Raw genomic sequence first — 17,169 nt, forward strand, 5'->3', positions numbered from 1 at the left:
TTTGAACAAATTCGCCCAAACTGGATTAGCGCGGATTATATGGAGACTGCCGCGCTGTCAGCACATAACAATAACTGAACAAGTCATGTCAGCGCGGAAGAACACGGGAAAGCCGCGCTGTGCGTCATCGCGGAAAAGTGATGTTCTTCCGCGATGGCAGCGCACGAAATACACTGTGAGGCGCTGGTCATCGCGGTTATTTTAGGAACAGACGCGCTGATGCACAAAACTTTGGAAAAAGGGGTCTTAAGCCAGTTCAGGGATCAAACACTTAGTGATTGTGACTTCTGGACACAGCAGGGCGACTGACAGGAAGGCAGTGACAAATTACTGTGTAACAGATGCCCCCTAAAGCATGAAGTCTGAGAGAGTGGGAGGGGTGAAATGCTTTACAACACACGCCGAACTGGAACATCACCAGGAAGTACCGACAATCTCTGACAATCAAATACATGCAGTCTAGGCATGGGCGCAGCCATCCAAAAGACATGCGAGAATGGTCCATGGCATGGACGTAGCCACCCAGCTAAAGAGACCATAATAATGACAAGGTATGGTCGCAGCCATCCATGAAGACTTAGGTATGGGCGCAGCCATCCATCAATGAGTCATGTAATGATTATCCACAAAATCGCAACCTGGACCACAGTGAGCAAGGATCCAGGGTCTTGCGCTCCATCTCGACCCGAACAGAGTACAAGTCCACACATGTGAATACAGGGGTTGGAGTCGAACATGCATGAACATCGTCTGATTACCGGCCAATGATGAGAACCGTTAACAGACGCGAGAGGTACCACCAATAATGACAATGGCCCTCAAGGTACTATAGGTACAATCCGTGGCGTGTGAATCAATGAGCTGGTGTCGAACACCCACGGAATCATTCGATCGTAGGTCAATGATGTAAACCTTGCGTCGAACACGAGGAACCTGCCATTGAGGCATGCAGGCTCCAAGGCACCTGGAAAGAGTCTCTAAGTCACTTTCTCGGATAATGAGTTGAAGTCGACGAGAAGTGGCCTTGATCGAAGGTGGGCCATGATGATTCCCACATCATCGAAATGAGACAGAGGTATAATAATTTGTGATGAGATAGCGAACGAGGTTGCATTGTGGCAGAGGACAACTTCTCTTGAACATATAACGGCACTGTAACGGATTTGGCAGTACTTGACATCAAATGAGCAGCGGATAGGATGATGACGGCAATGAACAGATGAGAGGTCAAATAGGATATCCCAAACCTATGGAGGTTAGTGAATACGAGATGAGATGACCCCACCCAGACACGAAACAGCGGAGTGCCATGTTCAAGAGTGACGTACTGCCGAGACGACTGTAATCAAAGTTCCATTTTCCCCACCTTTGCAGGCAGGTACCCCGATTATTTTTGGACGACAAGCTTGACGGGGGTAACATATGCTTGATGTGTGTCATGTTGACAATATCCGATATCATTGAGTGTTTAACGAGCCTGACAAAGGAAAAACTCGGCTTCTTTTCTTGTTTCGAGAGTCTGAAAAGAATGCGGAAAAGGAGACTCCAGGGGGGTCCTTTTTCGTACAGTTGTGTCTCTTGAGCCCGAAAAAGTATAAAACTGTGCTCGAAAGAACCGCCCGGTCATTACAACCGAGGAGTACTTTTCATGAATAGTGTCTCCGACCGGAAAAAGTAAAAAAGTGGTCGAAGACACGTCGTTTTAGAGCCAATATCGAGTGCGAAACGACAAACACCCGGCGATCTTTCTGGTTTTAACGGTCAGAAAAAGAGCTTAAAAACGACCGCCTTTCGTTCCCTTTAACGAGCCGAAAGGGAGCTCGGCCATCTTCTCTTATTTAACGTCGGAAAAGAGCTTAGAGACGACACTTTGGGAATCACATGAATTTTGGACTGTCATGACCAAGCTGCGATACCTGTACCTGCACAAGGGCACTACCCGCATAAATCCATTCGATATACGTAAAAACATATTGAAACATGCTTGAAAACAGAACCAAGGCCAGTTTTATGGCTAAAAATGGTAAAAACCCAAAAAATATGGTAATTTAGGAGTTTTTACTATAAATTGGGGGGGGTAATAAGTCATTTTTACCATTTTACTATTTGGAGTGCGAAGAACGTGGAGAAGCCAAAAAGTTGACGGAGCGATTTCCAGCCCATCCGGAGACCATTTTCAGATCTGCTTCTTCCAGGTAGGTTCCCATTCCTTTGCCCTGCATTCTGGTTCATTTTAGGAGTTTTTTAACGGTTGAATGGGCCCAATTGGGCATTTTTTATTTGCATGGGTGCGCCCTCGGTCAGCGCGGAAATTGCCCACGGGGTCGCGCTGACCGAAAAATAGCTAATGTAACCGACTTCGGGTCAGCGCAGAAAAGGCGTGTTCTTCCGCGCTGACCTCGCATTTTTACACAGAGCCGCCATTGTCATCGCGGCTGTCCCTAAAACAGCCGCGATGGCGCGGAAAAGTTTTGTTTTTTAATAAATGAACGTAAATTTCTCCATGGAAACAACTCTGATTGGTTTTTATTGTTCATGCAGGACATCATGGCCTTTCAATGGCAAGAGAGAGTTCACGATGTAGAGGATGTGGCTGCTTGGGGAGACGTAAATTGCTGCAACGCCATGCGGGCGTGTGGATTCATGAAATTCTTCCTTACGCCGCGTCTGAGGGCCCAACATGATCTGCTGGAGCTGCTGATCAGGGCATGGAACCCGGTGGACCAAAAATTCACCATCCGTGGTCACGACATTGAGTTTGACCACATGGATATCTTTTTCTTGACTGGGTTGTCGCGCCGAGGTGCGAGGCCCATCTTGGAGGGGCAGCGACCTAGCGGCGGTACTCTGGATGACCTGATGGCTGAGGTTTGTCCGGGGGCGGTGAAAACGCGGAGTGGGAAGTGCTCGATCCCCACAGTGAGAGACATAGTGCTGCGCACCATCCTGTTCATGGTGACCCGGGCAGCGGGCAGCATGGCGAACCACGAGGCATCCAAGACCCATCTCCTACTAGCCCTTGAGTGCCTCGAGCCTACCGTGTTCGACTGGTGCACTGCAGTGTGCAACAACATGAAGAGGCAATTGAGCAACTGCCGTCGCGGAGAGACGAAGCAGTTCGGGTATGGATCGATCCTGGTCCCGCTCATTCTGGAGCGAGTACCAGCCATGCGACTGCAGTCTATGGCTGTGGATGCCCCCAGAGATCCTCGAGAGACGAGGGCCTCACGATGGGCTCGGATTATGCCACGTGGGGGTGGCGGCCGACCACATAGCTGGGGGGTATTTTTCAGAGACTGGTTGGACCAACAGGAGATCTTCGTACAGGATTGGCCATATGCGGGGATGGATTTCCGCAATGATCCTGACTTGGTGCTGCCTCCGGGTGAACAGTGGGATGATGCAGGTATGACACTTTTTGTCTTTTGAGTTTTGTATTGTTTTTAAATTTTTTATGTACATGTCCTAATAAATGTCTTGTCATGCAGATGTGGGGCCTACTAGACCGATTGGCCTGGCTGCCACGGCACGGAGAGAGGGCCCGGGAGCCGGAGCTTTGGCCTTAGCCCCTCCAGGGGCCAACACACCAGAGATTGTGGCTCGCAACCTTGAGGGGTTGCTGGAGGGGGTGCCGGACTTCCAGGGGGTCGAAGAGGTTCCTGTGGAGCATCAGATCCACACAGTGGGTGTGGAACCCAGAGTGCACCGCCTTCTGAGGCGGGTGGCACGAGCGGCTGTGTACTACAGAGAGCACCATCCAGCCGATTAGTCACCTAGGTTTTATTTCCACTGTTTATTTTGAGACATTATGACTCAGATGTATTGATATTTTGGGACACGTACTTCTATTTTTGAGCGCCTCAGTGCGCCACACGATATATATATATATACATACCGATTTTTGGATGAGTCGTTGTTACATGTGATGATGTGTTATCTTGTGTTATGCGTTTGTTCAGTACAATTTGTGATCTTATGTATGAATTTGCACGACACTCGACTCATGGATTTTATATGTTTAATGCAAGCTTAAAAACACACACGTGCAAACTATGCTTGAAATGATTTATGTATGCTTATTCTTAGATGGATCTTTTACATATGATGATGTGTTTCATATGTTACGCGACTGTTCGACACACATGTTATCTGATGTATCTACTTGCATAACAAACGACCCATCGTGAAATATGCACATATTTTATTTTTATGAAAGCTTGAAAACACACATGATAATCACGTATGCAAACTATGCTTTTAAACAATGGATTTTATTTTTGATGCAAGCTTAAAGGCACGTATATACATGCAAACTATGCTTGATAGGAAAGGAACGGGCATGCCCCCAGCATCGTGTCTCAATTCGAGGTACATGCCCCCCAAGCTTCAAGCCATTGAAAATGGGTTGAAGGTTGACAAAATGGTTATTGCGCTCGAATTGCACGAGCTTATGTTTCATTGTTTTAACGAGGTTGACACAGGTAAAAACTATCCTCGGGCCGCCGTGTTTCATTTTTTAGCGAGCTTGACACAAGACAAGGAACTGTGCTCCAACGGACTTCATCATAATGAACGGGAAGTGGAGGCCCCCAAGAAAGTGGCTCCGGAGGGGAGTCCAACATCTTGGAAATCAGGACCTAATGCCCCCAGGACACTATGTACGATGGTGTCGTCACTGGGTACGGGCACGGGTTGGGTGGCCACGTAGTTGATTTGCGGTGAGGCAGATGCAACTTGTGGATGAAAACCAGGAGGGAAGGAGGAGTGCGCCGGAGGGGCTTGTGGACGAACGAACGATAATTGATCGAATGTCACGATTCTTCCATCGTGTGGAAAACAAACCACACGGAAAAGTGAAGAAACAAGGGCTCCCATGGCATACACATAATCACGACCAAGGAGAAGACTGAAGTCTAAAGAACCTTGGGTAACTGAGACGTCTATATAGACGGTCTTGCCTCCCAAAGTAATAGGAAACTTCGGGAGGATCCCTAATGGCTGACTCGTTCCTCCATCAAACGCGGTGAGATGCGGCGCGACAGGTACGAGCGATGGGGAACCCAAAGCTCGCCAAGTAGTAACGGGCATGAGACTAACCGATGCTCCTTCGTCTAACACAGTGCCGGGCAGCGCTTTACTGCAAGCATAGGCGGTGACCCAGAAAGGCACATGGGACGGAAGGGGAGGGGCAGTCAAACGACTCCAATCAAAGGAGATGACGGAACTACTTGGTGGGGGAACCATATGGTTGCCCCCCTGCTCGGAAAGAACCGAATCTAAATTCTCCGGAGAGGTTTCAGGAGAACCTTTATCAAGCTCAGGAGAATCTGAGGAGACGAGAAGAACATGAGAATTTTGCTCTTCCGAAACAGAGTGCTTGAGAGGAGGTGAACTCGAATCAACACTCTTTCCGACCAACGGCGGGTCTGGAACAGACTGGGAACAGCCAGGTTCGGGAAGAGGGGCTTGGACAAAAGAGGAATCTGAAACAATCTCTTTGTCAACAAGGGCGCGATCTACAGCTGTAGAAAGACGCTGATAACCAGCGGGAAGTGGATTCGGAGGAGCAGCAAGACTTTCCAACACAGCAGAGGCTTTATCCATGAGTGGACAAAGGTGAAGGGGATGTTTGCCTTCACAAAGTCGACAGGGGATTCGAAACTTCCCTTTCTCCTTACCATTCCTAGCTGATGAGGTAGCATCGCCATGATCATCAGTGGACGATGGAGGGCGGGCCAAATCGTGAGACCAAACTTCTAATACCCTGGGAATGCCAGGGCAATCACGAAGGAGATGGTCCTCCTTGCATAATCGACAAGGAAACTTGACCTTCCGCGGAGGAGCAGAAGGTGACCCGACTTCAGGTATACTGGAGGGGGGAGCTGGACTTGAAAGGGGGACTGTGTGTGTAGGCTCTCCCTTAGGGGACTTCTTCTTCTTGGTCTTCTTCTTCTTCTTCTTAGCCACCTGGTTACTCGAGTCAAGACTTTCACCAAGCGAAGCGGAAGCTGAGGACGTAGAAGTAGGCGTCGAAGGGGAGAGGTCCACCTTTGGATCAACATGACGTTGTTCAGGTGGAGGGACTGATGGACTAACAGCCGATACGGTAGAGACCAAAGAGGTTGAAAACAACCACACAGGCAACCCGACAGTTAACCCTGGTAGGGACAACGTCGCCATATACGGGGCACCAACATTCCCAAGAGGAGGGAATTGTCCTGGGTTCCCATCAGAGGGGGAACCTGGGTTAGTGAATCCTGGAAAAGTTGCCATAGCAAACGAAAACGAAACCTACTCAAGCTAATGCACACAAGATCTAACCAGGTAATGTTATCGTGGCCAAATTAATTTTAAGACGCAAGGACCAAACTTGACCTTTTCATATTTCAGGAGTCGAGAAAAGGACAAAGATGACTCCAGTCTCCTTCGAATGTTTAATGAGCACGAAGTGACAAGACGCTCACAGGCACCTTTTCGTTTAAGGAGTCCGAAAAGGATCAAAAGCGACTGCTCTGGAACTCTAGGTAGAGGGTGTGCCAAACTCTTCGCAAAACCACAGAATACTTTTTAGGGTACGGGTGGTCAATCTTCGTGAATGCTGTGTTCACTGCATTGCGAATTGTAGGGCGGCCGACTCGGCTTCCTATGGATAAAGGATAAAAGCCTAGTGGGGTCTCCCTATATACTCGACGGTACGTGGGAGCGCAGTCCGTATTAGACCACTATCGAGTCACAGAAGGAGGAATCACCCAACCTAATGTGAAACAACAGTGACTATGTTTTAAGACGCCGGAACACGTCTCTAACCTAGACTTCTAAATATTTGTGTTTAGTTCCAATGCGTTTTTAGATTCATTTGGTTCATTTTATAGTTGATCTTGAGATTAAGTTTCGATTTCAAGCTCTATCGTATGTTCGCTCACAATTACTTAGATGCAATCTATATGCAAAAGAATTTCGTTTCGTTCGATGAATTCTAGCTACGAGAGAGCAAAGAATTTTTTAAACAAAACGAATACAAACAAACAAGCAGCTAAATGCAACTAAAGCGAGGAAAGGAAACTTTTCTTTTGAAAATGCAAATCAATGAAATGTTCTTTTCCTTTTTGAATTTTAAAGCAAGCTACTAATTCGTTTTCTTTTTAGTGACATAAAACACCTAAAGGAATTTGGAGGAACCTGAACACCAAGTAAACTACTTAATGAGAGCACACAAAGTTCCCGGAAACACTCAACAAAGATTTCCAAATAAAAAGGAAGCAAAGCAATGCGCGAGCTATGTAATCTAAGCTCTGCAAAGCAAGCAAGGATCGCAAGCAAGGAGGAAGTGAGAAAGACCGCTTGGAAGCTGGATCCAAAACACTCTAAACAATCACTGAACAAATGCAAAAACAAGTCAAGAATGAGCTGGCCAATCAAACAAACAGAGATCCTGACGGGAGGCTTGACACACGCACGGCCACTAGATGCCCTAGGGTTCAGAGCGCGAAATCAATAGAGAAAAGCAAACATCCGATGGACCAGAGTCATAACCAGTCGATTAGAGACTCAACACAATCCAGCAATCGCAAAAGTAAGGATGAACACACGAACCAAGCAGCTAGAAGGGAAGTTGTTTGCAAACTTAAAACCAAGCAAAAACGAAACCCTATGGAGTTGAGCTCCGTAATCAAACAGTTCAAAGTTCAGAGAGTGAAAAACAAGTCATCAGACAAGCGGGGAGAAGAAGGGAAAGTCACAGCAAGAGGTTCAGGAGGTCAATTTGGACAAAAATGAGTTTTTCAGGCTCAGCGCGGGTAGCCTTCAGCAACTTGGCGCTGACAGGGGGAGGCCTCCAGCAACTTTGCGACGTCAGCGCGGAAAGTCAGGGAAAAAGCGCGCTGCCCTAGGACAAACGAAGTCAGCGCGGATATTAGGCACACAGACGCGATGACCAAAATCGCAAAGAAGAGGGGGCGCGATGTCAGCGCGGAAGAACACGAATAAAGCGCGCTGCCCTTGAAAACGAGGTCAGCGCGGCTGTTAGACGTACAGGCGCGATGAAGAGAAAACCAAAGAACAGAGTCGCGATGTCAGCGCGACTGTTCCGAAATAAAACGCGCTGGGAGTAAAAACAAGGAAAGCCAAAATAAAAACTTCCCAAACCAAAGGCAGGAGCTTTTTTAATAATAAAGACGCTTTCCAGAAACACCCAGAAAGTTCATAAGCAACAAAGACAATCCCAAAAACCCAAAAAGAGATCAATCAAAGCCAAACACAAAAGTGGACTCAAGAGACAAAAAGGCTGCTCCCCAGTGGAGTCGCCAAATTGTTGGGAAGGTAAATCCCCTCTACGGATAGAGGCGATCCCTACTAGCCCAATAGGGGTCTAGCAACAATCACACAATGCTGCCACGCATGTTCCTAGTTACAATTAAACAAGAAGTAAGAGCACCTACTTGGATTCCTGCGCTGTCGTTGGACGAAGAGATGTCTCCTTCGCCTCTTCGCTTCGGCTGGTCACAGTCCTCCGCGATCCCCGCGAACGGACACCTGCACACACGAAGAGAAGGCAAACGCAAGCGTGAAATCTAGTAAAAGTAACTATATGCCAGTCAGAAAAGACATAATTCACATTTATCCATTGCATAAACAAACGAGAATGGAACAATAATAGCAGTCATCTATTATTAATCAGAATAGAGAAGAGTACAACCAAATGTTCTGACGTCGATAAACTTCTCAGGAGGGATCAGTCAGCATGTATCTCAAGCATTCACCTTTGAGGATGGTTCTCCCAAGACAAACAACTCTCTCTCTCTCTCACAAATGTCACAAACAAACTTCCCAAAGCAATCAATCACTTCCACTCCTAACACACCAAACCTATAGCAGCAATCTGAGCACTACAAGCTCTGTACAATCCAAGCTAAGTCTAGCTAGTTCCCACTAGTTTCTAACTATCCAAAAACTAGCTGCTCATGGTAATGGTGGAAGTTTATATAGGAGAAGGAGCCTCCTAAAAAGGTGGAAGGATGAGCTTATCTTCAAGGGGAGTAGTTGCAAAGGGTCGAACAGACATGCCATAGAAGGGAGTCGATATTCACAAAGCTAACAACCAAGCCTGGAGAGATCTGGAAGGCTGGTTGTTTGAACAAATTCGCCCAAACTGGATCAGCGCGGATTATATGGAGACTGCCGCGCTGTCAGCACATAACAATAACTGAACAAGTCATGTCAGCGCGGAAGAACACGGGAAAGCCGCGCTGTGCGTCATCGCGGAAAAGTGATGTTCTTCCGCGATGGCAGCGCACGAAATACACTGTGAGGCGCTGGTCATCGCGGTTATTTTAGGAACAGACGCGCTGATGCACAAAACTTTGGAAAAAGGGGTTTTAAGCCAGTTCAGGGATCAAACACTTAGTGATTGTGACTTCTGGACACAGCAGGGCGACTGACAGGAAGGCAGTGACAAATTACTGTGTAACACTTTGGATCCCTTAGATTATGGACATTTCATGCTTCATGCTGTAAGGCACAAAAATGTCTATAACAGCGCCCCTAAGCTGAAGATTACGGCAGCTTTAGCTATAGGCATACAGATCCACAAGTTGGCCAGTGGGTTCCATGAAGCGAAGGAAGAAGCAACAAAAGTACAGTTGAACCTCAGCTTTCAGATCGCCGAACTAAGACTCAAGGCGCAACCTTCTACACCACCAGAAGTTAGAGAGTAGCGGCAGCGTGCCATCCAATTCGGGCGGGAAGTAATAGCACGTGCCATATAGGAGTGCACTGGCTTGCTAGATCAGTCATTTATCATGGTCACTTCACTACAGGAAGATCCAACATTACAGCGGTTAGAGACCGAAGCACGGGAGCTGCAACAGGCCTATGATAGTGTCCGGGGGACTGCGCAAACGGTTGCCCTTACTCAACGATTGGCCAAGATGAGGGAGGCCCAGGCTCTAAAGGCACAAGTTGACGTCGCTCATCAAAAAGAAGCAGTCCTTAAAGAACACATCCATCCATGGCTTGATGAGGCATTCACGGTCACCGCCAACATCGAGGGAAAGTTAGCCCACATGTAGGCAGTATATGAACTCCGAGAAGCAAGTGAAGCTAATAATGATGTATTAGAGGCTCGCGTGCAACAAGTACAACAGATGGCAGAAGAATGTGTTGTACGGATAAGCGAAGCACAAAAGTTGTTGAATAACCTCCACGCAAAGATCACCACACCAACCGAGTGACTCGGGATGAGTCAAGATGATTGTGGTCAGGGCCTGTTGGGTAGTGAATCCCTCGCGTAACGATATTGGGGCTCAAAGCCTGTAATTTTGGGTAAAAGTATGGTAAAGGTTCCACGAAGTGCGCAAAGCGCAAATTGTAATGGGTCAAGTCCAAGGGTAGTCCGCCCTAAATATTATAAGTTAATCTAGAATTTTTCGGCTTGCCCATGGTCCGTGGACCATGGGAATGTATAAATAGAGCAAGGATCTAGGTTTAGAAGACAGTTTTTGGATGGTGGCTTGGATGAGATCTAAAGTGTATGGGTTTGTGAAAGCAAGAGTGCTCTGAGTCTGTAAGTCCGAGTCATGGGTGCTAGTGGTTAGAGTAGGCTCTGCAGCTGTGTGCGCAGAGGCCTGGTAGAGCCCACAGCTGTGTGCGTAGGGTGGAATTGGATTGTACTGAATGAAATATTAATAAAGATAAGTGTTTCTGAATTATTGTGTATCTGATCGCAGATCTGAATGTTTATGCTTATGTTATGGTTTTATGAGTATATTTAAGATTTATGATTGCGCGCACTGGGTTTAACTGTTTAATAAAGACCTTAAAGAATAAATCAGACCTATAATAACTGCAATAATACTAAGGATCTAAGAAACACCCCATTGTGGATCTTAGTGAAGGCTAGACAGCTGCGTGGAATAACGTAAGTGCGTCGATCGGGTTGCGACCCCTCTAGACCTCATCAAGACATCCCTAGGGTGCGGAAACTTGGTTCTAGCACCCTCCCATACTACCTCGAGTGAGACTTCAGTCCGCGCTCCATGGATTGTTGCCAAAAGGGTCGGTAGTGCGGGATTTTTTTGGCTAAAAGCTCTTCCGAACCTGGGTCAGGGCCCAATAAGCCAACACTCTTTCAAATGGGAATTCCATTAGATGGATGTCAAATCTGCTTTCTTGAATGGGGACTTGCATGAAGAAATCTATATGGAACAACCTCCTAGCTTTATACTAACAGACTCCAGCCTTGTATGTCGGCTTAAGAAATCCCTTTATGGTCTCAAGCAAGCCCCTTGGACTTGGTATGCAAAAATGGATAGATTTCTTTTAGATACTGGCTTTTCTAGGTGTCATTCTGATAATATTGTCTACACCAAGAAAGTGGGTATGTCTCTTATCATTCTTGTTCTTTATGTTGATGATCTTATGCTTACTGGTAGTGATCCCAACCTTATAAACCATGTGAAATCTAACCTTAAAAAGAAGTTTGAAATGACAAACTTAGGACACTTGCATTATTTTCCTAGTCTTCAAGTCTTGCAATCCAAGGAAGGTATTTCCCTTTCCCAGTCCAAGTATGCATGTGATCTTCTACGCCATTTTCACATGGAAGACTGTAAGCCAGTCCCTTCTCCCTTTCAGTCTGGAGCCAAACTTTTAATCACTTGTACTTCCCCTAAAGTTGATTTTACCTTATACCCTCAGCTTGTAGGAAAAATTATGTATCTAACCCATACCATCCTGGCCTTTCCTTTCTTGTTGGCCTTATTGCTTGGTTTATGCAAAACCCACATGAAAGTCATTGGAAAGCAGATAAAATATACTTCGTTATGTTCAAGGTACAGTTCAGTTTGGGATTCATTACAGTGCAGAAGCATCTCCTCTATTGGTTGGTTTCACTGATTCTGATTGGGATAGTGACCCTGATGATCAGAAGTCTACTACAGGTTATGTCTTCACTCTTGGTTGTAGACCTATTACATGGGCTTGCAAGAAACAAAGTGCCATTTCTCTTTCTTCAACAAAAGCAGAGTATCATGGCACCGTAGAATCTAGTAAGGAAGCCTTGTGGCTTCGTTAGATCCTGTCAGAGTTTGGCCTTCAGCAGCAGCATCCGACTACACTTTGGTATGATAATCAAAGTGCCATTCAACTATGCAAAGATCCAGTCCAACATCAGCACAACAAACACATTGAACTACACATGCACTTCATCAGAAAGCTCATTCATGACCATGTTCTTGAAGTACACTATTGTTCAACCGATGATCAAGTTGCAAACATCTTTGCAAAGGCTCTCACAGAAGCAAAGTTTACTAAACTTCAACTTATGGTTGGAGTTCAGGAAGTTGTCACTAAGGGAGGATAGGCTCTAATGCCTCCTTCCTTCTCCTATTGTGTCATATTTGTACATCTTTCAATCCTATCCCAAGTTGTTCTTAAGGGGGGCTCTTAGGATATTCTGACACATAGTAAATAGTTAAGTATAACTTGATCTAGTGTATAGTTAGGTAAAGTGTGTTTCTTTAGTATGTACTTTTGTAACTTACAATCCGATGGTCACGATATGTTCTAGACATGAGGTGATTTGATGGTTCATTCTCTCTTTGGTATTATTGACACTTGATCTATGGCTTAACACCTGATTGGTCCATGATATCTATTGAAAGAGCATGGAGGGTTATTTGTAAGGTGACCATTCATGAGAGAAGCTTATGTAGATTTTCTTTCTTTTATTAATAAATTTCCTAAAGTGGCCACGTTGACTCAGGTCGTGGACTATTTCCCTCTGTGAGGGTTTTAACCACATCATGAATATTGGTGTATTGATCTGTGATCTATTTGTTAGCGATGTCCTTTGGTGTTCTATCTGAGGAACTTACCCTATAAATTCCTACAACAAGAGCCATGGTAACTGTTCAATTGAGATTTTCCTTTCCAACCACAAAATAGATATATTTCATAAACTTATTGGGATCTATTATCAACATATGAGCATTAAACAAACTACATAAAAACTCTCAAACTCAAACAAAAAATTATTTTTCATAACAACTTAAACACCCTTCAATCTAAGGCGTCTATCACCATATTTTAGCGTTTAATATAGCCTACAAATGGTCCATGGTGAGCACATGGTTTTCAACCTTTAAGATTCAGAGCTTAGGGTTCAGGGTGCATGGTGTGGAATTTCATTATGTAAATTAGGAGGGAGACAAGTTTTTTCTAGCATGCTCAATGACCCACACTTAGCACAGTGAATGTCATATTGTGAGCACAACTTATGTTTATCTCAGATTCTATAAGCACCATGCAATATATGCTTATCTTGAAGTTTCATCTCGTGCCTAACTTCTTTTATTTTACCTATTCCAATTTGGAATTGGTTATATCTAAGGTATAGAGTAATAAATATATATGTAAGGTGTTTCTCTCTCACACACACATATGTACATACGGGTAGATTTTTATCTCAATTGCCAAATTGACACTTTTAAAAATTAAATAGAAGTCAATGATGACTCATAGATTTTAAAATTGTTGGTATTTTACATTTAAAAAGACAAAATACAGTTAAATAACCGTCAAACCTAAACTCATTAGAATTGTATTTTTTTTAATTAAATAATAAATGTGTTTGTTCATAAAGTGCAGTTTAATTAGCAATCGCCATGATATCAAACATTATGTAAACACTGAGATTCAAGATTCAAATCCACGTGAGTCAAGATTACAAAAGAAATATAACATATTTATGCATTAAACTTATATGGTAATTGGGAAGTAAAAATGAAATTATCCCAACAAATTTCAATTTAAGTAACATGGTAGAATAGAATAAAAAAACCATTTAATACCTCAATTAACCAATGTGCCTATTTAACCAGACAAACTAAAAGGTCCCATGACCATTCGATGATAGGATCTTGGATGTTCAAACCAATAACCTGAGTTCAACTCTCTAAGGGACCACGTTTGAACGAGTAACGTGAACTCAAATCTCGATGGGACCTTAACGCATTATGTGCATGTGCTTCTCAAATCTCGAAGGAACCTTTTAGGTCATGTGCATGTGCTTCTGTCGTCCATGAATGCAACAAAGGTAATGGGTGCACTTTTTCGGCCCCCTCCCATGGATAACGCAAAAGGTTAACCAACTTGTCTCATCTTCCCATATTTCTAATTTCGCATGGCACATGCTTTTATTTGCATTGAAATTTGGAAGTTTTTATGACTAAACATCAAAGTTTTTATACCTTAATTATTAAGAGATATTCATTTAACATTAGGTGTACTATGAGGATTATTTTTTTTAATTTTAAAGAACTATCTATTTAAAAATTTATGGATATGGATAAATATGGTTATGGCTTACTATAGTTGATATAGTTTTGAAGCTATTAGGGATTTATAGGTTAGTTGATATAGTTTTGAAGCTATTAGGGATTTATAGGTTGGGTTATAAATTAATATGATTTTTTATATGAGTATTATAATACTGTTGTATAGGTTGGGTTATGGTTATAATTATTTTTAGCAAATTAATATGATTTTTTATACGAGTATTATAATACTGATGTAGTAGTGTTGTTGATAATATTAATTAGTTTTATTTCTCTATAGTTTGTTTTTTTGGTAAGAAATACATTGTCCAGAAATATGATATATAATTAATATAATTTTTCTAATTACTTTAAGTTTAAATAAATTAGGGGAGAGACATTAACAATGGTCTACTCTATTTTTTGCCATAAAATTATTTACATGGCTAAACTAGTGTGATGTATGACAATATCCATGAACTCAATGGCATTGTCTATAGTGCCTTTTTTTTGCCTTTACCAAAAAAAACCAAAAGTATTATATTAGATATAATAGACCGTTTACATAAATCACAGCTCACTTGGCCACCCACAACCAAATGGAAATGTCATGTGGAATAAAATTACATCAAAATAGCCTCCAAAGTTAAAGAAAGTATCTTAAAACCGATATTGCCACCAAAAAAGAAACCCAACAATAAAAATAAAAATAAAAAAGTACTTATCATCAGAGATCCACTTATTCCTTATGTCATAAAAATATAATGTTTACCCCATCAATCATTATGATGCAGAAACAAGTACCAATGATCAGTGAATGGAAAAATTACCAGTGCGTTGATAGATGAAATCAGCAATGTATTTGTAATGTAACATTATGAAAGGCAACGAAAGACCATCTTTGGATAACTTGTCATCGACAGAATTGAATTCCCAGTGTGTATGTGCAATAGATAGATCTATGAAATGTTCCGTGATTTTATGGATTCTACCCATTCAGTTGAAAAGGAGAGGTAGTCAGAAAGAAGATCTATTAGAAACCCAATCCAGAACTGCTTGTGAATCTTTGTAAACTTTCATTTGTTCCACTTCAAACCTGCGTGCACATAATAAAAGGCCCTAGAGCACTAGAACTTCAACGCGTGTATTTGTCCCTTTACCCCCATTCCAGCAGATATGGTACATAGTGCCCGACCTACTGATGGTGTAAGTACCTCAAATGCATATGCCATCCTTGGTTGCACCATCAAAGAAACCCTGAGGGAAAGGTGTTGCGGTTTGTAGAGGGGAAATTTGTCTCACTGTAGATGTACCCCCACCAAAATCTGCTTCCCTGAAATATGCGACAATGCAAACACACCTCTGCCAGATATTAGGGATTGTGTCCTTGAAAATGAGGGAATTGTGACTTTTCCAAATTTCCCACATAATGTAGTTAGGAAGTGGACCAAAATCTTTGTATTAAAAAATCCAGTCCCAAATACAATCTACCACAGAAGAGAAGTTCCAATCTGTCTGAATATGAAACATCTTGAAAATACTAGTCCAAATGGATTTTTCGAAGGAGCATCACAGGAATAGATGAGTTAGGTATTCTATCACCTTCATACAAAGTAAACAACATATATGCCCACTATGTCCTTTACGACGCAGATTGTCCCATGTCAAGATCCTATTTTTCCAGATGATGCAAGCAAAGCCCTATAGCTTGCTAGAAATATTTCGCTTCCAAATTTGCATACACCATTTGCAAGAGATAGAAATAATTGGTGGTGAAATGTACCAATACGCCTCCTTAACTAGTAATTGACCCATAATCAAATATCCATTCCATACATATTTATCCTCATTATCATTGAGAAATATGCATGCATGTTCGAGGTCTTAGACGTAGATGTTCCAACTATCAGCAAGGTCCCCATATAAACCAATGTTGCAAGCCACGAGCCATTTGGGATTGGAAAAAACATTTTGTGAAAATATTTTCCTAATATAGTATATGCCCATATTATATATTTCTCGTAATAGATCCATCAGAAAGGTGTGTTCCCCTGTAAATCCACAAAGTGGATCTAAACCAATTTCAATGTTCATTCCCTTTCCAGTTTTCCACTGTAAATTTCTCATAAGCCATGGGCAAACCTTCATAAATCTCCTCTGAATATAAGATATTTTGCGGGGAATGTGAGCCCTAGCCTTTATTCACAATATCATCGACTGATTTTGGAGGTATTTAGATTTAATGATACAAGTCCAGAGACCATCTCCATTAAGAGCTCGCTATAAACTTTTCATAAGTAATGCCCAACAAAGTATCTCAAGATCAAGGATGTCCCATCCTCCATCATCTTTCCTTCCTTTCAGAACTACCATGCTAACCAAATGATATTTGTGCTTTTTAGAATTACCAACCCAAATAAAGTTGGAAATGATGGAGCAAATCCTTTTAATTATATTCTTTGGTAGAGTGAAAAGAAGAAACCAATATACATAAATGTTTTGAAGGACTTATTGTACCATAGTCAGGCTTCCATCGAGAGAGAAACACCTGTGTTCCTGTTATTTAAGTTTATGTTGGAATTTCTCTATAAGCCAACTCCAATCCTTAATTCCATAATAGTTAGGTTTGAGCATAAATCCAAGATATTTAAAACTCGTGTCCAGGGTATTGCATATAACTCCAAATAGCTAAGAAATATCCATAACCAATGCATCATATGGGGAAGCATAATCATATGTGATTTAGTATTATTCATAAGGATCCCATAGACCGTCCCAAAGAGGTAAATAATACCATAAATGTGCCTCCATTCCAGAACATATAATATACCAAATAACGACACATCATCGACAGATA

At 42.9% G+C, this 17,169-nt stretch overlaps 1 protein-coding gene across 1 annotated transcript; it reads left to right on the forward strand.

Annotated features, from left to right (window-relative positions):
- Positions 1 to 3,183: 3,183 nt before the first annotated feature.
- Positions 3,184 to 3,769, forward strand: LOC149149234 (uncharacterized). Its single transcript, XM_089442427.1, has 2 exons — positions 3,184 to 3,406; positions 3,489 to 3,769. The coding sequence occupies exons 1-2, from the start codon at positions 3,184 to 3,186 to the stop codon at positions 3,767 to 3,769; spliced, it is 504 nt and encodes a 167-aa protein (XP_089298553.1).
- The last annotated feature ends 13,400 nt before the right edge of the window (positions 3,770 to 17,169 follow it).

This window comes from Pinus tabuliformis, chromosome 9 (genome assembly GCF_031772625.1).
Source record: "Pinus tabuliformis cultivar Carrire ecotype Pingquan chromosome 9, CPIR1, whole genome shotgun sequence".
Taxonomy (NCBI): Eukaryota; Viridiplantae; Streptophyta; class Pinopsida; order Pinales; family Pinaceae; genus Pinus; species Pinus tabuliformis.